The sequence below is a fragment of the Zophobas morio genome, unplaced genomic scaffold (assembly GCF_036711695.1).
Source record: "Zophobas morio isolate AGI-343-1 ecotype UQ-CSIRO unplaced genomic scaffold, CSIRO_AGI_Zmor_V1 ptg000021l, whole genome shotgun sequence".
In the NCBI taxonomy this organism is placed as follows: Eukaryota; Metazoa; Arthropoda; class Insecta; order Coleoptera; family Tenebrionidae; genus Zophobas; species Zophobas morio.
In genome coordinates, this window is record NW_026972126.1 from 9265839 (window position 1) to 9288919 (window position 23081).

The window sequence follows — 23081 nt, forward strand, 5'->3', positions numbered from 1 at the left end:
TTTATGACACCCATAATCTCTGGTAACAGTTCGGCACCCGCTTGTCGCGTATTATTGTTCGATTTTCGTTCGTCAACAGTTCAATTTTCATATACGAATTTATAAAAATGACCACAAGAAATTAATAAGAAATAAAAATCTGAATGTGTACAAAAATGAACTTCGAAAAATTAAGGCAACAAATACTAAGTCCAAGCAATTATAATCTAATTGGGAAACTGATTGATTTACAACAAAAAAAGCAGTCAGCCGAATAATTATAAATGCAGTTATTTTTCGGACACAAAACAATCACTTGCGCAACACTTAAAAAGATTTGTGGCAAGTAAAATAAAATCAATTTTAAGTGTCCAAATGGTTCTACTGAGTGTGTCCCTATACTGAAATGCAACGAAAAAATCACCAATTTCTGCATCAGTACGTACCTATATGTCGTGATGTAATGCAAATTATAAAATAAACTAGAGACCAATAATTTGTTTCGTTTTTATTTATGCGTATTTATAAATATACCCAATTGTTTTACTTAAAACTAAGTACTTCAATTATTTGGATTACATATTTCAATTATAACTGGTTCCCTAGCTGGTTGGTATCGGCTAAGTTCAAACTAAAGAGGTATAGAAACTACCTGTGTATACTGAATGGTTATCCGGCTAATTATAAGGTTTATGGTAATCTTTTATTTAACAAAATAAAATTCTTTCAGGTAATACACTTTGATCTTTGACAAAAAGCCGAGAAGCAATAGGATTGGTGATTATATAAAGTAACAATAATAAAATTTCTATTAGTAACATTGACTTACACTTTATGTAAGTGTATAAAAACAGCGGCGGGTCTAAAAAACAATAATATTTATATGTACAGAAATTAGGAAATAAAAGCATAATAATAGTAAAACTAATCAAATGATGATTAAACTGCATTTTTTGTTTGTAGTTTTAGTAGGTTTTTGACATAATAATTCTGATAAAAGTTTTTTCGACTTTTTCGTGGCTTTGAAAGTGGAATCTTCGACTTTCGTCCCATTTCAAAATTTACTCTTTATATATTTCAATGGTCACAACGAGTTCACTAAGGGCCGGTCTTTTCATGTCCCAGATAAAGTGTCCGATAACTATCATCCCGATAACTTTACCTGGCGGTCTTATCTTCTAAATAAGCTCGTACCGTCTTTTCATTTTGCAACTGTTAGACATGGGTCTCCGATAACAATCAGCTAGTCCAGCTGTAAGCGAGAGAGTGGGAGCTATTGGTATTCTAACATGAATAAGAGAGAAAGACTATTTGCAACTGGGTTTGCAACAGTTTTTGACGTTCGAAGTCGTACCGTTGCTAACATAACCTCATTTACTTCGTATATTATCGTTTTGTTTTGATTACGCTATGGATGTCTATGAAGATATCGACATATTATTTGATGCAGATTTAATAAATGTGATCGAAGAAATAAATCCACATCGAACATATACTGTTCGCGAAAGGAGAGATCATTTCAACTTTTGGAATGACCAAGAGTTTTTCAATCGTTTTCGCCTTTCAAAAGCCACAGTAGAATTATTATTTAACGAAATTCAAGAGCATTTACATCATCGGACCGGAAGGTAAAAATAAATAGGAAATATTAGACGTACTATTAATTTGTGTTAATTTAAAACAGGAATTTAGATCGAGCTATTCGTCCTATGGATCAACTACTTTTAACGTTGCGATTTCTGGCCACCGGAGATTTTTATATTTGTACAGGTGATTTTCTGGGAGTCCATAAATCAACAGCAGCAAAAATAGTTCAACGTGTGGTAACAGCAATTTGTACGTTAAGAAGGATTTATATTTTTATGCCGAATACTGAGGAACAAAGACACGAGAAAATTATTAAATTTCATAATTTGGCTCAATTTCCACGAGTGATCGGGGCAATAGACTGTACGCACATAAAGTTACAATCTCCAGGAGGTGAGCGTGCGGAATTATTTCGATGTCGAAAGGGCTTTTTTTCATTGAATGTCCAAGTTATTTGTGATGCCAGTCATAAAATTTTGGATGTAGTGACACGTTGGCCAGGTTCGACACATGATGCCCACATATTTCAAAATTCATCTGTATATATGAGGTTTGAAAATGGCGAGATGGGCAATGGAATTTTATTAGGAGATAGTGGCTATCCTTCTCGAAGGTATCTTTTAACTCCGATTCATAATCCTGAAGGACAGGCAGAAAATCTTTATAATGAATCACAAATAAGAACTAGGAATGTTGTGGAGAGAACATTTGGAATCTGGAAGCGTAGATTTCCGGTGCTAAGTGTGGGTATAAGGTGTCGGCTGAATTTAGCACAGAGAATTGTGGTGGCATGTGCCATTTTACACAACATTGCCTGCCAACAAAATGAAGAAGTTTTTGAAGGGGATGATGAAGAGGATCAGCCCGTGGTATATAATGGTGTAGAAAATAACGATGGTGGTGTTGAAGAAAGGGAAACAATAATTGATTATTTTCGAAATATGTTGACTGCAGGAGGATTTATAATTTAGTACATGCATATGTATTATTTGTTTCATGCAAAATAAAAAAATGTTTTATTTTTCTAGCAACTCTAGTGTTTTTTTTTTAATCGATAATTCACATTCTAGAAACTCCATTTTTTTTAAATACAGTTTCTGTTCCCTCTCGATTTCTAAATCCAAAGCGGCTAATTTCTGTTTCTGAATTGCCATTTTTAATTCATGTTCTTCAACTCGACGAAGCTCCTCGTTTTCCAGGTACTTCTTCTGCAATTCTACAAGGTTATGACGTGAGTTCACCACATTCTCCACTTTCACGTTTAATTGGTCCTTGGTACAGTGCCCCTTTGCCTTTTTTTGATTTAGGAGAGGATGTTTTTTTGTTTTTAGTTGTGCAGGAGACCATCCCGTCCATTTAATATTTGAGTTCACTCCTGTACTTGAACCCTACAATCATTGCAACTGTTAAATGATATTTTACCGAGTATAGGCTCCTTACCTCTCCTCCGTCCTTTGAGCAAACCTGCAAAAGTCCCGGGACGATGGATTCCTCTGTTTCAGATGGATCAACATGTGCCTCCTGCAAATGCAAGTTAACGATTAGCAAAGAGTCAAATGACTAATTAAAGCAGAACTTATACATCAATTATTATTTGTGGCACTTGAGCATCTGATGTTAGATCCTCATTGACTCCAATTTCAATGTTCGGGTTATCTGATGTTTCACCATTCATTGCTAAAACATTGAAACAATTGTTTATATTTCAAAATTAATGTCTATTTATATAATATCCATATTTTTACTGTGATTTTATGAAGAAAAAATTGATGTAGAGCAATAAACTTGCATATTTTGAAGGAATGTTTGATGCTTTTGCTTAAATTAGCGATAGTGACAGTAAAAATGTGAATGCAGCCCATGTATTCTCACCCATAGGAATCAATCCCTCATCTGAATCAAATTCGGATGGAAGTCCATTGACAGGCACTGTTAGGGACTCTTAACAGTTCGGTCTCATAATCTTCAAAACTCATATACTGGGAAGATCCGCCACCAGTTTTGTACGTTTCTTTTTTATTGAACGCAACTTTGCGTTTTATATCTCTCTTCGTCGCTTCGTACTTTTGACGAATCCTTTCTGGTGTTCGGATTACATTTCCTATTTTTAATTACAATATATAATAAAAATATAATTTATATAACATGTAAAATAAATAACTTGCCTGTTATTGCATTGTATTCGGCAGCAATTTCTTTCCACGTCTCCTCTTTCTGCTTCCACGTGACGGAATCGGTTCTTTTATTTTCAATAATATGCGCCCTAGTAGCAATAATTTTTAAAAGCCGCCTTGTTTCAGCCTTCGTGTAATTTGGCTCCCTCTTCCGTTTTTCTTCATTTTCAATTTTTCGTTTGCCCATTTTTTTTAAATAATAAAATCACTCACGATTCAAATAAAAACAACACCTACACCACATAACCTATAACGGTCTTTGGCAGAAATGGCACGTCATCGACAAGTGAGCAATCGCGTAAGTTCGCTGCGCCATCGGCTGTCGCCGTCAGATATCTGTAGGAATCGGCGACTATTCGGAACTCAAAGTTCCGAATAGTGTATCTGCCGAATAAGAGCTATTTATCTGGGAGATAATTTTGTCAGGTGGTGAAAAGACACCATTTGACGTTATCCAGCAGATAAAAATTATCAGGAACTTTATCAGGAGGTGAAAAGACCGGCCCTAACTACACTGAAGTAAATTTCTGCAAAGATTAAATTTGTCACCGAAAAGATGTCGGAAGTAATAAATTATCCCATCGGTCCAAGAACGTTCGGTGGGTGTTATACCCCAATCCGAAAGAGACCGCAGCAAGAGACAGCAAATGGAACGAATAAAATAAAGCTTCAAACATGATCAGTTTTAAATCAAAATTATGAAGTTTTATAAATCGCGAATTTTTTATTTTTTTTGAAATATCATAGTAAACACTTCAAAGAATGTCCATGACTTACTTTAATCTGAATTTTGTAACTATGCTCGGCACAGTCGGACCTAATATTAGTGTGATTTTGAGCATATTTGCGATTTTATTAGAGCAAAACAGGTCATTTTTTCTCCAATTTTATAAGTTCCGGACACTAATAGAATATCAAAGATATTGTAAAAAAAAAATTAGGTTCAGTTTCCAACTAGTTGTCTAGTATTTATGAAACAAAATCTACTGTAAATTCACTGAAAACTAAACGGATAACATCACCTTAACAGGTAATTTTACCATGAATTGTTCTGACGACATCTTACTTGTCTTATTGGTCTTATATTCGTCCTGATGGAATACGTAATTAAAAATGGGTTTACAATTTACCAAGTTACATGATACGCTTGGAGCGGGAATGGTTGTAATTAATTCGCCCGACAAAATGTGGCCTAGTTTTGTATTTTGTAAATATGGTAGATTTTTACCTAATAAAATAGGTCCGTCTAATAATAATTTCCAGAATAATTGGGCTCCAACTAACAAATCGACATTTTGGGAAATATTATAATTAGGATCTGCTAATGTTACATTTGGTGGCAAATTAATTATTTCTTTTGGAAATGTTACGCTAGGAATTGGCAGAGTAATTTTGGAGAAAACAACACAATCGAAATTTACTGCTGACGCGCGATTTTATAGTTACGTTCACATTTCCTTGTGTTCGATTATTGCATGTACTGATACCAGAAATAAATTCGGTTCCAGTTGTTGGTATGAGACCTAATTTATCACATAAACCCTTAGTGATTACATGTGCTTGGGAGCCGCCGTCCAAAAGCACTCTACATGTTTGAAAACCTCCTCTTTTATCTAAAATAAAAACTGTTGCGGTTGATAAAAGGACTTGGTTACAGGTTTGGCTTTGCAAAGTGTTAGCGGATGGTACAAATTCATTGCTATGTAGCAATGTGTGGTGTCTTTGATTACATTCCTTACATGAAAACGTTGATTTACAATCTTCAGTTTTGTGATTATTTCTTAGGCAGTTTGCACAAAGTTTTAAATTTTGAGATACAATGTTTCTGTCTATAACGGATTTGCTTAGAAATTCATTGCATTGATAAAGAACGTGTGAATTTTTGCACAAAAGGCAATTAAATTTGGACACTACGTTAGAATTATTAAACCTTTTTTGAATAATGTTTTGCGGTCTTATATTTAATTGTTTAGGACTAGAAATTATTGATTTGGACTTATTGGATGGTAAATTATTGGTTTTTAACTTATCCATCGCTTCCAATATTTCACACCTTTTTTCTAGAAATTCGGAAAATTGCAGGAAAGTAGGTACTGCCTTGTCTAGTGTTGACTGCCATTCCTTTTTAGAGTCATAATCTAATTTTTCGAATACAATTTGGACCAAAATTGCGTCCCACTGATCGACCGGTAAATTTAACACCTGTAAGGCCGCGACATTATTGGAAACTGTGTCGATAATTTCCCGTAATTCCTTGTGCGATGATTTTAACAAGCTGGGTATGTTTAAAATGTTTATGATATGTTCCTGAACAATTAATCTTTTATTTTCAAACCTTTTTTGTAGAGTTTCGATTTCCTTCCTGTAGTTTTCGTTGCGGACCGCCAATGATTCGATGGACCGCAACGCCTCATCTTTTAAACAACTACGCAAGTAGTGGAATTTGCGGATATTTGATATGTTCTCGTCATTGTGTACTAAAGATTTAAATAGATCAAAAAACGAGAACCATTCGCTATGTTTGCCATCAAAGGTAGGCAGTGGTAAAGGTTTCAAAATTACGCTATATTCATTAGCTTCGATTTTATTACCATCATTATGTATGTTAATAGTTGTAGAGTTAGGGGTTAGCGACGGGTTCGACGTCGCCGGACTGTTCTTAATAATTATGCCTTTTATTTTACCTAATGTTTTATAGTATTGGTTTTCAACCGAGGTACGTTCCTTATCATTTTCTGATTCCCAATACGATTCATTATGTTCCGCGTCTATTATCTGAAGTGACTCTATTTGATTTTGAATATTATTGTACTCCTTTAACCTTTCTGTCAAATCTAACAACCTTGCATCTAATTCCGGTACACTATCGTCGTCTTTTACATTATTTTGTATACGCGTTATGGCAGCCTTTATTATTTTACGCTGATTTTTTAACTTCGTAAGTTCGGTCATTTCGGAAGACTACGGACGCGCAACGACAAAGGTGAAACTTAAGCACAGGGCGATTGATACGTATAAGAATTTAGAACCGTATGACTTAGAAGGATAGAAAAAGGAAGGATCTGACCTTTTGATGATTTGATCTGCTGCAACCTCTCGATGATGATCCGCTTCTGGGATAAAATCAGCCGACCTTTTAATGATTTGATCTGCTGCAACCTCTCGATGATTATCCGCTTCTGGGATAAAATCAGCCGACCTTTTGATGATTTAATCTGCTGCAACCTTTCGATGATGATCCGCACCTGGGATAAAATCAGCCGACCTTTTGATGATTTGATCTGCTGCAACCTCTCATTGATGATCCGCTTCTGGGATGTTGGCTGCTGCAATCTCTTGATGATGATCCGCTTCTGGGATGTTGGGCATGTGTCTTGATTTATGATTTCGTGGAGTTCTGGATCCGCTTTGAATATCGATTTGGCGCACTTATTCACTTATTTGTTATACCGCTATTCGGGCACTGGTTCGGATATCCGGCTCGAAGGACCAAAAATGTTTGTGATTATTAGAATTGGTTCGAAGGACCAAAATGAACAGTGCGACCGTTTTGCTTGGGATTTATTCCAGAACTCTTGCTACATAATTGTGTGTACCGGTACCGACTAAAATGGGGTGGGTGGGACACACCCCCACCTCTTACAACCCCAGGTACCTGCTTAAGGTGATTGGTAATGGGAATTTCCAACAGCTAGAATGTTTAGGTTTTCGGACTTATTAATTTCATTGTTAAATTCTTATTTAGACAGTTGATATTTATTTGTTAAAATCAATGGATTTAAATCAGAACTAAGCAAACAAGAGACTAGTGTTCCACAAGGTTCCATATTGGGTCCCTTGCTCTTCAATGTGTGTATTAATGACATTGTTGACGTCATAGATGTGCGTTCTCTTCTCCTTGCGGATGATTTAAAGATTTATACTGTAGTCAACTCATATCATGATTCTCTTCGGCTTTAAAAATGTCTCGATAGGCTTTACAGATGGTGTTCAAATAACAATTTAATGATTAATAAAAATAAATACAATGAAATGTCATTTACCAAAAAAAAAAACCGTTATTTACAGATACAGTATTGATAACACCGTTAATGTATGAAACGTCCATAAAGATTAATTTCGATAGTGTAAATAATATTTTAGAAAACAAATACAATAAAATCAATGCACAATACCATCGAATTAGCAGAGATACTAAAACTAAAGAACATTTAAATAAAATAGAAACAAAAGAATTTGGTTTTGTTTATGACAAGAGAGTTATTCTAGAAAACTTTGATACGATACCATTTGGATGCTTCATTTTTTTTCCGTTTTTATTGTTACTAGGTAATGAATAATTTATTATACATATGTAAATGGAAAATTTTATACCTAGAATGAATGATTTTTTGAAGTTTTTGAAATTATTCTTGGTTAAAAAATGTACAATTATTTTAATCACAAACTTCCGTCAGAAATAACAAAAACGGAATTAACAAGAACTTCAAGATAATTTCAAAATAACATTTTTATTCCTTTTTATACATTTCAGTCAGATTACACATTTTATCTTTTCGTTGTACATGTAGATTGTTCTTTGGCAACGGCACTTCCTCCCACAAAAATCCCAAAATTTTAAATTGACTTGGCTCCAGTGCATCCTCATTTATTACTAAAATATTTTTTGAAAGAAATAAAGGATGTGCCGACTTACATAGTTTGTCATAGAACAGAGAGAATATATTTCTAAAAGTAGCTGGAGATAATACCCATTTTTGTATATTTATATTTCGTCGTTCGTCTGTAGCAAACATTTCAAACCGTTTGGTTCTTTCAAAGATGTTGGAATTTACATTGTTTCTATCAAAATAGTGGATACAACTTCGAACATCCATCAGGTTGCACTTTTTGAACTTATCCCAATTGGCTTGAGCCTACAAGATAACAATGACAATTTATTGTAAATTAATTTCCAACAATCAAAAAACATATTAACTTACTAAAGTGTTTTCCACATGCTCAAACTTCAATTCAAGGATTTGGTATTTATTCAAGTTCAAGTTCTGCTTTGCCTTTTTCTTGTTGCCAGATGACCTTCTGTTCCGGAGTGAGTTTTTCTAACATTTTTTTGTATTTCTCCTCTCCCTGAAAATACATTATTTTTGTTATAACTCATAAACAATTAAAGACCTTACCATTATCAATTCTTCGGATTACACGTGAACTTGAGACAAGAAAAACCAGAACTGATGTGACACATGCCACATGGCAGATGACAGCATTAACCGCTTCATTACAGAATAGTCTACAACAAGTGCTATTTCAATATTTGAATTCGAATAAAGCGAATCTAATTAATTTAATATATTATATAGTATGCTATAAATGAAAAAATATTCTGAATCAAAGATTGATCATGAAGGCATAGTCGAATATTTAGAAAAACATTTGTATGTTTGCAGAAAAAGCTAGATATATTTTTATAAAATTGGATTAAATTATTATTTATTGCATCGGGATTTTCTGCGTTAACTCTACTAAAGTTATCATAAGCATGGTAAATTTTTGAGCAAAATGTATTTGCTCATCCCTCGTAAAAAATTGATGACGTCACCTCGAAATATTGCTGAATAAATCCTGTCTTAAATGTGCTAAACATGATAAGTCTATGCTTGTGATTTATCACTGAATTAATATTTTTTAAATTTGCTTATTCAGAGTGACACAAAACAATTAATCAATCAGTCAATCAAGAGTAAGCTGCTCACTTGTTACATTGGAAAAATTAAGTTAGATTAGAGGTCGTGGATGAGACGATCGATGACAACTGTCATTGATCACAAATTCAATTCAAGCGCATATATCAAAAAGAAAACAAAAATCAATAGCAACTTCATGATTTTTTTAAATAAACACTCGTCATTTCTTGCACTAAATTTTGCGGTTCCAGTTATCATATTACAAGAGCTGCTCTTGATGATGCTACATTTACCAAGATGAAAAAGACTCACGTTAAACTAAGATCATGGGGTTGTAATTTTTACCGTTTTCAAACAATTTCAAATATTAGTCCAAAGGTGTTACCTTCTTCTGTTGCTATAGATTCCAATAGACTAGAAAGCATACTTACTAAAGTTATAAATGGGTTTCATCATCTTTTATCCACTGCAAGAGTAAAAAACCTACTTGTCCCTGGTGTACAGTACACATATTATTATCCATTCACGATCTTTATATAGTAGGGTTGGTCATGAAAATCTAGTGAGTTTGTTGGTATTCGATGCAGAAGAATAAAAATTGCCTAAGCTTTTTTCGTTAGGTTATGTTTTATTGAATTAAAGTTAAAAAATATGCTAGAAATATAAACATTGTTGCCGATATTTTCAGTTTTCAGTAGCAATGACCAAGTTAACGGTATCCTTTTCTTAGAAAGCATAAAACTTTACGCTATTTAAAACAGTTATTCGGCTTTTTATAAGTGTTTATTTCATATGTAAGGAACAAATACTAAAATTTCACTTAAACATTGTTTTTATATGAATGGGGGTTCTACATACGACTATTGTCGCATGCCACATTTAGCGTCTCATCTTTAATTCTCAATCATCAGTTCGTTCTGCTCGCCCACTCTTCTTAGAAATGGAAATCTCGACCTTTGTAAACAGCCTATTTCCATATCTTCCAACTTTTTTTTTCACTTTCCTAAGATTACTAAAAGGGTTGGTAAAAGACAATAACCTTGCTCTAGTGCTTTGATGGGTTTAGCTCTTCTGAAACATTTTTTCGGCCTTAAATTGAATGATTCATCTATATATGTAGCTATTACTAATGCTTACGTAAGTGCCCTTTATTTGCTTTTACTAAGTACTTCCAAACGCTTATTAATAAGAACGTTACTATACGCCTTCTCCAGGTCCACGAAGAGTTACAAAAAAATGAAAATGCTTAAAATTTGGTGCAAAGTAATAACGTGGATGATCTAACTGAAATTATACTTATTTTGTTGTACGTTAGGTAATTTTTCACATATTACCTTGGCAAATTTAGAACGAAAGATGCGTAAAAATATCACCCCCCGACAAGCTACAATTCACTCCATTTCCATTATTTCGCTATGAAAATCTGTATCATCACCGTCATTTTCAAATTCCGATTCTAAATCAGATTCACCTAGCGAAATAATGAAAGGAGATATAGATTCGTACGAAAGATTTCCCATATTTTTTTCCCAATCTACCAAAATAAGTTTTTCACAATGTTTACAAAAATTTTGCCACATGCTTGGAGTACATTTAGAAAGCGCCTCAAGCTATAAATTCTCCACCTTATTTTTTAATGAAGGTTAAGAATTTATATGCTTGTTGTAATAGTTCTTACAAAATCCCCACGCCATTACAATTGGTTTATATCAGTGGTTCGCAAACTTTTATTGTTGATGGCACCCTAAAATATTAAACAAAATTTGGCGGCACCCCGCCAAGAACAGTTTTAATTGTAACTAATTTATTATCAAAAACACTTTATCACATGATTGTATAATATGTAATTGATGTTAAGATTGTTTTATAAATAGTTGTTTTCCATAATTTAAGCTTGTCTTTTAAAGACAACATTTTTTCACTGGAGGTTAGAATATTTTCATTTCTACCTTGCATACTTGAATTAACATATTTTATTTAAGTGTTCAAAAATATTAGTTAAATATGCTAGTTTTGCACACCAGACGTGGTCTTGAAGGAGGTCAAAAAATTGTTCGATATTTTCTGATTCAAAAAACTTTTATATCTGTTTTCTTAATTTCCAAAATCGGGCCTTTAGATAGCCATCGTACTTCAGTATGAAGAAAATTAACATGTTCAGAACACATTTTCGATTACTAAACAGTTGCACCATATTAATAAAATAAGATCATCAATTATTATTCTTTAAAGTTGTTTTTGTGCTTATATTTATTAAAATCATTATAAAATTTTGACGGCACCCTCTTGGGGGTTCTGCGGCACCCCAGTGTGCCGCGGCACCCAGTTTGCGAACCACTGGTTTATATTGACAATGGTACGGAGGTAATCTAAGAACTTCATGGCCACTTTCTCTTAATGTCTCTTCTATCAAATATCTTTTTTTTTCTATTATTTCTGAGGGTTTAATTAAATCCCACAACTGTTTCTTCAAAAATTTTTTGTCAAATTCAACACTATGTTTAAAGAACCATTCCTGCATTTCACATTTTTTACTAAAGAAAGTGGGTGGTTTATCCAACTGAACATTGATACGGTGCATTGTCTAAAACAACCACACATTTTTGGTTCAATTTTGCCAAAGCTGGAATGAGCTGATTCACCACCCAATTTCGAAAAATTGTCCCGTCCATCGTTTTATGATAGTCCCTATCGTTATTTTTATAATTTAAAAAAATTGTTACAACCGTCCAAGACCCCGTTGAACAACCCGCGTGGAGAATAGTAAACCTTGATCTTTCACTTTTAATTTTGGTGGGATTGCTTTTTAGATCAGTATCGTGCACCCAGCGACGAATGGACGAACCATTTTGTTTCATGCAAATACACGAAAGTCAAATTTTCACAAGAATTTAGAAATTGTTAATATGTTCTCAAAAAAGTAATTTTGGCTGAAACGACATGTTTTGTTCACATAGAATTTTGCGACCATTTACTTTCCTGTGTTTATAACCCATTGACTTAAGAATTTTGTATAATGTGGTTCGCCCCCCTTTAAATTCCAACTGTTCCCTAGAATATGCCAAAAGAGAATCTACAGTGAAATATTCGTTTTTTTCATTAAGTTGCCAAATTTGTCGTTGCAGGTCTTTCCGAAACATATAATTTGTAAATAAATCTGTTGGTTTTCGCTTGCCAGATAGTGATGTTTTTAAATTTTGGTCCCCTGTTGATAAAATTTTCGCCACAGTTGATGTTCCCACCTATGAAAAAAAAAATTAAAAAATATTTTGCAGCGTATTTTTACATTACAGAAAATATGTTCGACAGCCTCATAGTTACTTCTTCAAAAGAAAGGTCGGGCTTGTGTTTTCGAAACTGCAAAAAACATCCTTTTATTGCAATTTTTTGTTGCAGTAAAACTATTTTAAGCATTTTCTTTTTAAATAATGTCGCAATGGTCTGTGAATCTGTCACAATGACAAATTATCTATGCTGACAAAATTAAAACATTTGTTTGCTTGATTAAAAAATTGCGTCTAATAATTCTGATCTAATAAATGAAGTAGAAAAGTAGCAATCCAGCTCAAAGCAAATGTGAATCGGACTAGACAGACAAAAAACTAAATCATCAAATCAGTTTATCCAACTTAAAGAAAAAATATCAAGCCTACTTGACTATACAAAGATCGTGAATGGATAATACTGTCAAAACTCTCAATATGATGACTTAAAATGTGTGACTGTTTGTCTTTAAAAGAAAAAACAAAAGCGAAACATATAAGTGTTGATCTGGGTTTGGGATTATAATGTGAGTACTGCGTATAAACAAGCAAACGACAAAATCAAATCTGCTATTTTTGGACAAGTTTCATATCAATCAAATGTTTCTCTAAAGTCTTTGTCTTTGTATTACCAAAATGTACGTGGATTCAATTCTAAAACCACTTTTTTTCTAAACGTCCTTTATACTACAAGTTTTGACTTGCTTTGACTCCCCGGTTCGCATCGCTGAGGCTATGATCATTTGATCTTTATGACAACTCCAACTGTTATTCTAAAAACACTTTTTTTCACTAGCAGCCTGGACGCATGCAAATGTCGACTCATTTAGTGGTAGCAAATTCAACTTTTGCTACCACGGGTTCAAAAAGAAAAATTGAGGTTATGTACGCAATGTTTGATGTGATTATTTCTTAAAAAATGAACAAATATGTGCTACAAACATTACTTGAGTATACGCATGGTAGTTGGTAGACGGTAGAAGATAAAATGATTAACTCAGCGACAAGTGTAAACGGTTTTCTTTGTGTTGAAGATTTAGATCAAGTTTGATTAGAAATCGAAACAAAATCATGTTGCGTCAAAAAATTGAACGTTTATTTTTCAGTTTATTGTCTTATTGTTTCTACTAGTGAAAAAAATAGTATATTAACCACGGTTGCAAAGCCACTTCTAGACCTCGCACTTAGAGCCCTCGACGCTGCGCGTCTCGGGTTGTAATTTGCGCTCGGTCTAGAATGCTTGGCTCTGCAACCTTGGCTAATAATATACTATTTCATACCTGTAGTCTACACATATTGTAAAGAAACTTCTTACTTGTAAACAGTGAATCGTACATTATGTAAGTGCAGCCACCGCAAATGCATCACTACTAACTATAAGGATAATCATCTCTGATTTTAAAGGAAGACAAAAAACTCCCTGACCTAAAATATTTCAGATCCACACTGCAAAATGGACTGGAAAGTTGCCCTTAGTGCCTTCGTTATCTTTATCTTTTTCTTGTATAAGGGTGCAGAAGCTGCCCATGAGTGTTATTTTTGTCTTAAAAAGTGCAAAGATCCTCTTGAGAAAATGACATGTTCTGCCTCACAGAAGTGTATATCGGAAAACGTTACAAAACGTAAGAAATAAAAATCACTTAAACAAACTACACATTGTGTTGAAATTATGTAAGATGCAAAGTTTTATTGATAAAATTTACGTCTTTTTGTATTTTTGTATAGGACCCAACACGAAGGTAACAAAATCTTGCATTCACCCTGTTGATGTGGTTGTAGCCGCATGTGAAGAGATAAATAAACAAGAGGGAAATAGTTGTAAGATATGTGATTCAGACCTGTGCAATTCAGGAGAAATACACATTTTCTCTTTAGTTTTATTATGTGCAATCATAATCCTTTGTAGAGTTAAGTAGGTAATTAGATACAATTTGTGTAAAGAATAAATACTTTTTAAATAAATCTTCACGTTCTTGTATTACATCCTAGAAATACAACAGTTTTTTGGTTACTATTAAAGGAACAAGATATTGCAAAATGTTGATTAATTTGGGGCAACAGATGAATGAAGGTGCCCGAGTCAGCCGAAGTGAGAGGTTCAAAGAATTACAAGCAGCACTACAGTCAATAATTTACTTGTTTGCTTAAAATTTATTATTTCAGTTAAAGTACGTTGACTCCTCGATAAACATCGCTGAGGCTAACATCAATAAATCTGTCATTAATGTGTCATAACCATAAGAACTCCATTTGTTTTTCTAAAAACATTTTTTTGCAACAGTAAATTCTTGTACCTCTCTGTACTTGTAAGAGTGAATCGTACATTATGTAAGTACAGGCATTGCATAACACATCACTACTGATCTGTAAACATAATCATCTTTGATTTTAACCGAAATTTTCCTACGATCACAATGAAGATACTCTGACCTAAAGTATTTTAGATCCACAATGCAAAATGGAATTCAAGATTGCGCTTACTGCCGTCGTTATCTTTTCTTTTTTTTTGGGTAAGGGCGCAAAAGCTGCTCAAGAGTGTTATTATTGCGATGGAAAATGTGCCGATCCTATGCATACAACAAAATGTTCCGAGTCACACAGATGTAAGGCGCAAACAATGATTGACAGTACGTAAAAAAACACTTATAGAAACTATTACCTACACTGTATTGAAATTTGTATTTTTGTATAGAAACTTTCAAATCGGAACATAAAGATTGCCTACGAAATTCTGAGGTTGATGTTTTCATGAACACATGTGAAGAGCTACGTAAAATAGCAGAGCCCACTGTAGAACATGTGATTCAGGAGAAACATACCCTTTCTCTTTAATTTTATTATGCGCAATGACAATAATTCTTTGCAAAATTATGTAGTTTATTATAGCATTGCGGAATCTGCAAGTTTTTGTATATTGGAGTCTGCAAATAATAGTTATTTACACACGAAAATTGTATTCAATTTTTTCCCCCGACATTGATTTTATTTTAAAAAATATTTATTTTTAAAAATATTCTCCGAAATTTAAATAAATGAAGTGACATTTTCGACACTTGACGTTTACTGAAGGAATCTATAATACCGACAACCACGAGATGGCGGCATGTGAATTTTTTTTAAATAATTCATTTTTTCTAATTCAAAAGTTTTGATTGAACAAAGCATGATGTAAAGTAGTGTTCTAGTATGTTTTTTTTATTATTTGTACAGAACTTTTTTTATTAGAGCTTCTAGAGGCTAATGCATATTGAGTTACTTTGGCACCCAAAGGCGGTAAAGCGTGTCCAACGTGTATGAATGTTTTGTTTACATGTCAGGAGGGGAGAAAACAATTTTCTGGTTACTATAAGGAACAAGATTTGTAAAACTTTCGTTACTTGAAAGTACTTGAAGTCTTTTCGATCTAACCGATCAATGGCATAGTAGTAAATTTATTTAGATAAACAACACATCCATCCGAACTGCATGTAAATTAAAAAATTGGTCTAAAGAGTTTAGACAGTACTTCCCTCGCTGTCGGAAACTTGACGACTGCATGGCTATTGTGTTTTTTTCTCATTACATTTTTGTAGTGGGAATTTAAAAAAAATTGCGATGACGTCATCAACATTTTTGCAAGGACACGTATATCAGTTGGGATAGATGTAGTGTAATACTAAGAATAAAATTATTGTATTCCCAAATTTTCGGGAAAATGAATTGGGTCGTTTTGAATATTGATTTTTTATAATCAATAAAATAACGAAACAATTTACTCGCGTATACGGCAACTGAAAATCGTTTATGTATAAACATTCTTAATTTAAGATGACAAGCGTAACAGCATACGTGAGAGTCGAACAGAGAAACTGTAAACAAAACGACCATCGGTTTTATTGCTTCGACTTCCGCTTATTATATAAAACATTGGGTTTTATTTTAATTCTTGACGGTGAAATTCACAATTGGTTGATTATAAACAAGTCTATTCCACATTCGCGGAACCAAGTGAGTGCATAAAACAAATGCAGGTCTGTAATGTTAAAGTCGATGTAAATAAGCATGCTACCCTTATGTTTCAACCGAGTTTTTCCTTTAACAAATTTTGTGTCTACCAAATTGGGTTGGTTGGGGTGTAATACTAATAATAAGTGTTGCCTTTAATTTAATCAATAAAATAAATTGACTTCATTAATTTTTTTGAACCACCTCTTAAGAAAATCTAAAAAATATGAATGGAATGATAAATCACAAGTACAAACTCATCATATTTTTTGCATTTTAGATAGGATTTATTCAGCAAAATTTAAGGGTGACGTCATCAATTTTTTTAGGAGGGATGAACAAATACATTTTGAACAAAAGTTTACCATGCTTATAATAACTTTAAAATATTCCCAAGATTTCAAAGCATTCGGTTTTGTAATTCCTGATTAAATCGATAAAATAAATTCACGCCTTCATTAATTTTTTTGAGTCACCCTGCATATGCAAATCCAAAAATATGAATGGAATGATAAATCACAAGTACAAACTCATCATATTTTGTACATTTTAGATACGATTTATTCGGCAAATTTTCGAGCTGACGTCATCAAGTTTTTGGAGGGGATAAGCAAATATATTTTGACTAAACATTTATTATGCTCTTTATAACCTTAAAACATCTGCAAGATGTCAGAGCATTCCGTTTTGTAGTTCCTGATTAAATCAATAAAATATATTTACGCATTCATTAATTTTTTTGAGGCACTCTGTATATGCAAATCCAAAAAATATGAATGGCGTGATAAATGACAAGTACAGACTCATCATATTTTGTACATTTTAGATATGATTTATTCGGCAAACTTTCGAGCTGACGTCATCAAGTTTTTGGAGGGGATAAGCAAATATATTTTGACTAAACATTTATTATGCTCTTTATGACCTTAAAACATCTGCAAGATTTCAGAGCATTCGGTTTTGTAGTTCCTGATTAAATCAATAAAATATATTTACGCATTCATTAATTTTTTTGAGTCACCCTGTATATGCAAATCCAAAAAATATGAATGGAGTGATAGATCACAAGTACAGACTTATCATATTTTGTACATTTTAGATATGATTTATTCCACAAACTTTTGAGCTGACGTCATCAAGTTTTTGGAGGGGATAAGCAAATATTTTTTGACTAAAGATTTATGATGCTCTTTATAGCCTTAAAACATCTGCAACATTTCAAAGCATTCTGGTTAGCAGATTAAAAATTAAATTTCAAAATGTTGTTTTATAATTTTGATTTTTTTTCCAAAAATCTGGACGTTTCGGGTGAAAAGTCGATTCAGAGTTGTAAACTACATGTGTAGGACTATGTTATTTTATACAATTGAAGACCCATTTACTATGTACAATTTTGAAGTGACGTCATCGCATTAGTGGTGGGGATGATTAGACAAATTTTGGTTAGCGTTTTACCATCTACATGATATTCCTAATATAAGTACAAAATTTCACAACAATCGGTCCAGTACTTTCGGAGATTATCTGTCTAATAAAAATCCGGGACGGCAGACGGACAGACGGACAGACGGACGGACAGACGGACGGACAGACGGACAGACGGACAGACGGACAGACGGACAGACAGACGGAAATGGGAGACCTATTTCTTCGTCTTCTAGGGGTCATGAAAGATCGAGAAAACGTAAAAGTAGAGAGTCGGCCGACGAACTCGATTACAATACTTCCTTTGCTTACGCTCGGGAAGTAAAAACAGAAACATTTTCAAACTTTGGCCAATAAAACAATTGATTTTTATTTATTTTTTAATGATTTTTTTTAAATTAATATATGTTATATAAATATGTATATAATATGTCAAATGTGTTCTCCCGTAAACAATTTTTTTTTGGTGTAAGAAGTTGGCTTATGCTGGTAAACACCCGCTCGACAAGTGCAGAAGAAAAAACTAATTTATGCTAATTAAAAAAATTAATCAGTATATAAGACGTAATTATTATTTTGTAGAAATAAAAATACCTGTAAAGAAATTTTTTACAGTAAAAAAATTACTCCTATTTAATAAAACAAATAACGATTGTTGCATTGAAAAATCACTCAGAGTAGGCGTTGCAATATCATTTGACACAAACGGCATGTCTGTTCTTATAACATACAGCATATAACAGGTTACCGCGGGTTGTTGTTGGGTTTATTGTAAAATGCAGTGAATAGTGAACCATACTTAGTATTAACGGACCTCAACTTTATTACCCTTCAGGATTATATTTAAAGATGGATAGTACTAAAGGTTACAATATAGAAAAAGATGGTATTCAAAATATGAGAGTTTCGGTGAACATATGATTAAATAGCTTAATATTAGTCACAGAACTCTATTAGTGGACCACAATAACTAACTACCAACTAATAAAAAAAACGTAAAATAAAAAAGATGTATCTGTACAGTAAACTCACTTGACATACACCTTGTAAAACTTTTATTACTTAAGCGGCTTAAGCCAAACAACGCTTATATGTCAAACTGGTTAGTGTAAGCTTCATGAACCCGAACCGCAAGAATTATTACTGTCCATTGTTGTCATAATGGAGCTGTGAACTGAGTTAAGTTATATAGTTAAGGGTGCTTTGGCTTAAGCCGCTTAAGTTACAAAAGTTTTACAAGGTGTATGTCAAGCGAGTTTACTGTACAGATACATCTTTTTTACGTTTTTTTTACAAGGTGTACGTCAAATGAGTTTACTGTATCTGTGGCGTTTATTTTTTATCTAGATACAGATATTTTGTGCTTAAATTTGATTTAATCTATTTACAGATCATAGATAACCAAATATTTATCTAGATAATTTATTTAGAAACAAAGATCTAGATAATGCTCAACATACATATTTTGCCATTATCTGTATACCTACCTTTCTGCGTTCTGTGTTTCATATGTGTAAATCGTGCTTCTCAGCTTACTACACATTAAAATACAGGGCACTTCAGTTGTAAGAAGTGCATCGCACATGGCCCCCGAATGCCACTCTTTGTCGCGAGCTGATTTATCTCGATTGCCCACCAGATCCATATATTTCCTTTTGTCCCATCTATCCAGTTCCCGTTCTCTCCCCATGTGTTAAGTTTTATGGTACCACATGTTCATTTTTCTGAGGAAGTCGTTAGAAAGTGCCTAGCCCTTTTTGTTGAATTTCAAGAAAACGGTACAGTTTTATAATGATCATGATGGATGGACACAAAGGCAGAGAAGCGTTTTGTTCGAGAAATCCCGTTATCAAAATGGAGTGATGCGATTTCCTCGCTTTGTAAATATGTACATATATTTTGATAAAAGAAAAGATTGTAAATTCGGATGGATAACAGGCCTAGATCTAGCCTACCACAGGTGAAATGAAGTTTGCGATTCCATCTAGGGGAAACCAAGTCACAGGTAACAGAAGATATGATGGGTTCGCGATCTATGACTGGCTATACTAATTAAATCGGGAGCCAGTGGCCTCCAAAAAGCTGTTCGATAGATTTATTTTCTTTTACAATGTGAGGGTAACTAATATGTTAGAAAACTAGTTTTTGATAAGAATATGTGAATCGACAAGGATTTGAGCGGTTTGCTGGTTTGGTTCGAGAGAGAACGAGAAGGCACTTCATTTCAACGCAGAGGTTGCATCCCATTGGTTTTTCTTTGTTAGCCCTCTGATGCCGGGTGGAGTCTCCACTTTTGGCGAAGTGATAAAAGCTTAGTTTTGGTCAATTTTTGTCAGTTCTCTGGTCGGGATTTTTTAGTGTGCCACATGTTCCTTCTCGACGTGAAATTTGCTTTTAAATTTAATTTTGTACAGTGCATTTCATTTTGCTCACAGTGTTTAAATTTTCATTTTTTTTTCAATTTGTAGATATAACCGTGAGCGGTGATCCATTTGTTCATTTGGCAATTTTTCTAATTTTAACTCATTTAGTGTGTACCAATAAATAAGTGGGACTTTCTTTTTTTTTGTGGACTTTGCAGCCAACCGTTCCAATTAAAAATAATAGTGACTTAAAACCGTGGAACCAGTGAATGACCCCGTGCCAACGAGCAGCGAAAAGGGAAATTTAGAAAGGTAAGGGAATTCCGCTTTTTCTGTGTTGTGCGATTGGCCCTTCTCAAGTAGAAGACCATATAAAATCACGCTACTCAATTTAACATTTTCGATAATATTAGTCATGAACTTCTGTTGCAAAAGTTACGCCCTTTTGATTTCAGTGAATCCCTAATCTTATTATTTAGGTCATATTTGAGCAACCGGAAACAATACGTCACATACAACGGTTTTAAATCTTATGATGTTACACCCTGTTCAGGCGTGCCCCAAGGCTCTAATCTTGGGCCGTTATTATTTATACTTTTCACCAGTGACATCACAAATATTTTGAGACCTGATCTTTTCATACACCTCCTATTGTTTGGTGATGACCTCAAGATTTTGAACATCTTATAACATAAATTAGTGCATTTAATACAAGTGTCCGCTAATAATTAGTGACAGAAAGAAGAAGGCCGCTACTTAATATGGTTAGGTAATTTTAGATCCATAGTATCATATTATTCATATTATATGCACTGGTCTAGATGATGCCACATTTACGGAGATGTTAATGGGGTTGTAATGTTTGCAGTTTTCAAACAATTTCAAGTATTAGCCCTACGGTGTTACCATCTTCTCTTGCTATATATTCCAATGAACTAGAAACCATACTAAAGTTATAAATGGATTTTATCATTCGTCTATCCACTGCAAGAGTAAAAAACCTACTTGCCCCCAGTGTACCGGTGCATATATACTGTAAAAATTATCAATTTGATGTCTTAAAATGTGTGAACTGCTTGTCTTTAAAAGAAAATACAAAAGCGGAAAATATGTGTGTACTGCGTCATAAACAATCAAAACACAAAGTTAAATCTGATGTTTTTGGACAAGCCTCATAGACATCAAATGTGTCTCTAAAGTCTTCATATTACCAAAATTTACCCACCTTTTTGGAAGGAAAAACTACTGAAGAGGACCTTGAAAGGATTTAAAGCCATTCGCCTTTGAGTTAATAAGTTCAAGAGTGGGAGAACATCCGTTGAAGCAGCAGTCTAGAGGACCAAAATCTTCCGTCATACCAGAAATAATTGACAAAGTTCATAATAGGGTTTTAGGCAACAGATGAATGAAGGTCCCTGAGTCAGCCGAAGCGAGAAGTACAAAGAGTTACAAACAGTACTACAGTCGATAATTTACTTGTTTACTTAAAATTTATATCAATTAAAGTTGCTTGACTACTCGATAAACATCGCTGAGGCTAACCTCACTTGATCTGTCATAATGTGTCACTCCATTTGTTATTTTATAAACATTTTTATAACAATAAATTCTTGTACTTCTATGTACTTGTAAGAGTTAATCGTACATTATGTAAGTATAGCCACTGCATAACACGTCTCTACTGATTTGTAAACATAATCATCTTTGATTTTAAGGGAAATTTTCAAAAAAAGATACTCTGACCTAAAGTATTTTAGACCCACACTGCAAAATGGAATCCAAGATTGCGCTTACTGCCTTCGTTGTATTCACTTTTTTGTTGTGTAAGGGCGCAAAAGCTGATCAAGAGTGTTATTATTGCCAGCGAAAATGTGCCAATCCTATAGAAACAACAACATGTTCCGAGTCACAGAGATGTGTGACGATCACAATTTTTTTAACAAGTAGGTCAAAAAAACACTTACATAGAAACTATTACGTACTCTGTATTGAAATTTGTATTTTTATTTGTATTTTTGTATAGCAGGTGCCCAATGGCAAATGAAAGGTTGCATAGAAGATTCTGATGTTCGTGAGTTTAGAGACACATGTGAAGAGCTACTTAAAGACGGAAGCGGCAATTGTAGAATATGTGATTCAGATTTGTGTAATTCAGGAGAAATATACACTTTCTCTTTAATTTTATTATGCTCAGTGACAATAATTCTTTACAAAATTATATAGTTTATTATAGCACTCCGGAATCGACAAGTTTTTGTATAGCAGAGTTTTGCAGACTAAAACAACTTTCTGGTTTTGTCTTTTTTTGTAAAACTTTCGTTCTTTGAATGTTGAAAGAAGTCTTTTCGGTGTAACTGATCAATGGCATATTAGTAAATTTACTCAGAAAAACAACACATCCATTTGAACTTCATGTAAATTAAAAAATAGAGGTAAGCAAAAAAATCAAAATTACCTATACAGAACTTTAATAATATTTTCGTATGTTTTAGAAGTTGTTATGTGGTGCCATCCACAACATATTTTGTCATTACCAGTATTCTTTTCTATGTTCTGTGTTCCATATGTGTGAGTCTTGCTTCTCAGCTTACTCCACATTAAAATAGAGGGCATTTCAGTGAAAAT

At 33.5% G+C, this 23081-nt stretch overlaps 3 protein-coding genes and 3 long non-coding RNA genes across 6 annotated transcripts; 3 read left to right on the forward strand and 3 right to left on the reverse strand.

Moving 5' to 3' along the window:
* Nucleotides 1–1117: 1117 nt before the first annotated feature.
* On the forward strand, nucleotides 1118–2597 carry LOC135132888 (putative nuclease HARBI1). Its single transcript, XM_064061104.1, has 2 exons — nucleotides 1118–1607; nucleotides 1664–2597. The coding sequence occupies exons 1-2, from the start codon at nucleotides 1390–1392 to the stop codon at nucleotides 2535–2537; spliced, it is 1092 nt and encodes a 363-aa protein (XP_063917174.1). The 5' UTR covers nucleotides 1118–1389; the 3' UTR covers nucleotides 2538–2597.
* On the reverse strand, nucleotides 2568–4190 carry LOC135132889 (uncharacterized). The gene is made up of 5 exons (XM_064061105.1): nucleotides 3732–4190; nucleotides 3439–3667; nucleotides 3149–3243; nucleotides 3007–3087; nucleotides 2568–2954 (listed from the first exon to the last, which is right to left on the reverse strand). The coding sequence occupies exons 2-5, from the start codon at nucleotides 3440–3442 to the stop codon at nucleotides 2583–2585; spliced, it is 552 nt and encodes a 183-aa protein (XP_063917175.1). The 5' UTR covers nucleotides 3443–3667; nucleotides 3732–4190; the 3' UTR covers nucleotides 2568–2582.
* LOC135131668 (myb/SANT-like DNA-binding domain-containing protein 3) lies at nucleotides 3465–3927 on the reverse strand. Its single transcript, XM_064059513.1, has 2 exons — nucleotides 3732–3927; nucleotides 3465–3667 (listed from the first exon to the last, which is right to left on the reverse strand). Exons 1-2 carry the CDS (start codon nucleotides 3925–3927, stop codon nucleotides 3465–3467), a joined length of 399 nt encoding a protein of 132 aa, XP_063915583.1.
* A 4042-nt stretch (nucleotides 4191–8232) lies between the features above and the next one.
* LOC135131879 (uncharacterized) lies at nucleotides 8233–8975 on the reverse strand. Its single transcript, XR_010280934.1, has 3 exons — nucleotides 8918–8975; nucleotides 8723–8867; nucleotides 8233–8656 (listed from the first exon to the last, which is right to left on the reverse strand). It is a non-coding gene; the product is annotated as an uncharacterized LOC135131879 (long non-coding RNA).
* A 5945-nt stretch (nucleotides 8976–14920) lies between these two features.
* LOC135133316 (uncharacterized) lies at nucleotides 14921–15635 on the forward strand. The gene is made up of 3 exons (XR_010281167.1): nucleotides 14921–15012; nucleotides 15129–15311; nucleotides 15377–15635. It is a non-coding gene; the product is annotated as an uncharacterized LOC135133316 (long non-coding RNA).
* Nucleotides 15636–22018: 6383 nt separating this feature from the next.
* Nucleotides 22019–22635, forward strand: LOC135131899 (uncharacterized). The gene is made up of 3 exons (XR_010280938.1): nucleotides 22019–22106; nucleotides 22172–22399; nucleotides 22480–22635. It is a non-coding gene; the product is annotated as an uncharacterized LOC135131899 (long non-coding RNA).
* The last annotated feature ends 446 nt before the right edge of the window (nucleotides 22636–23081 follow it).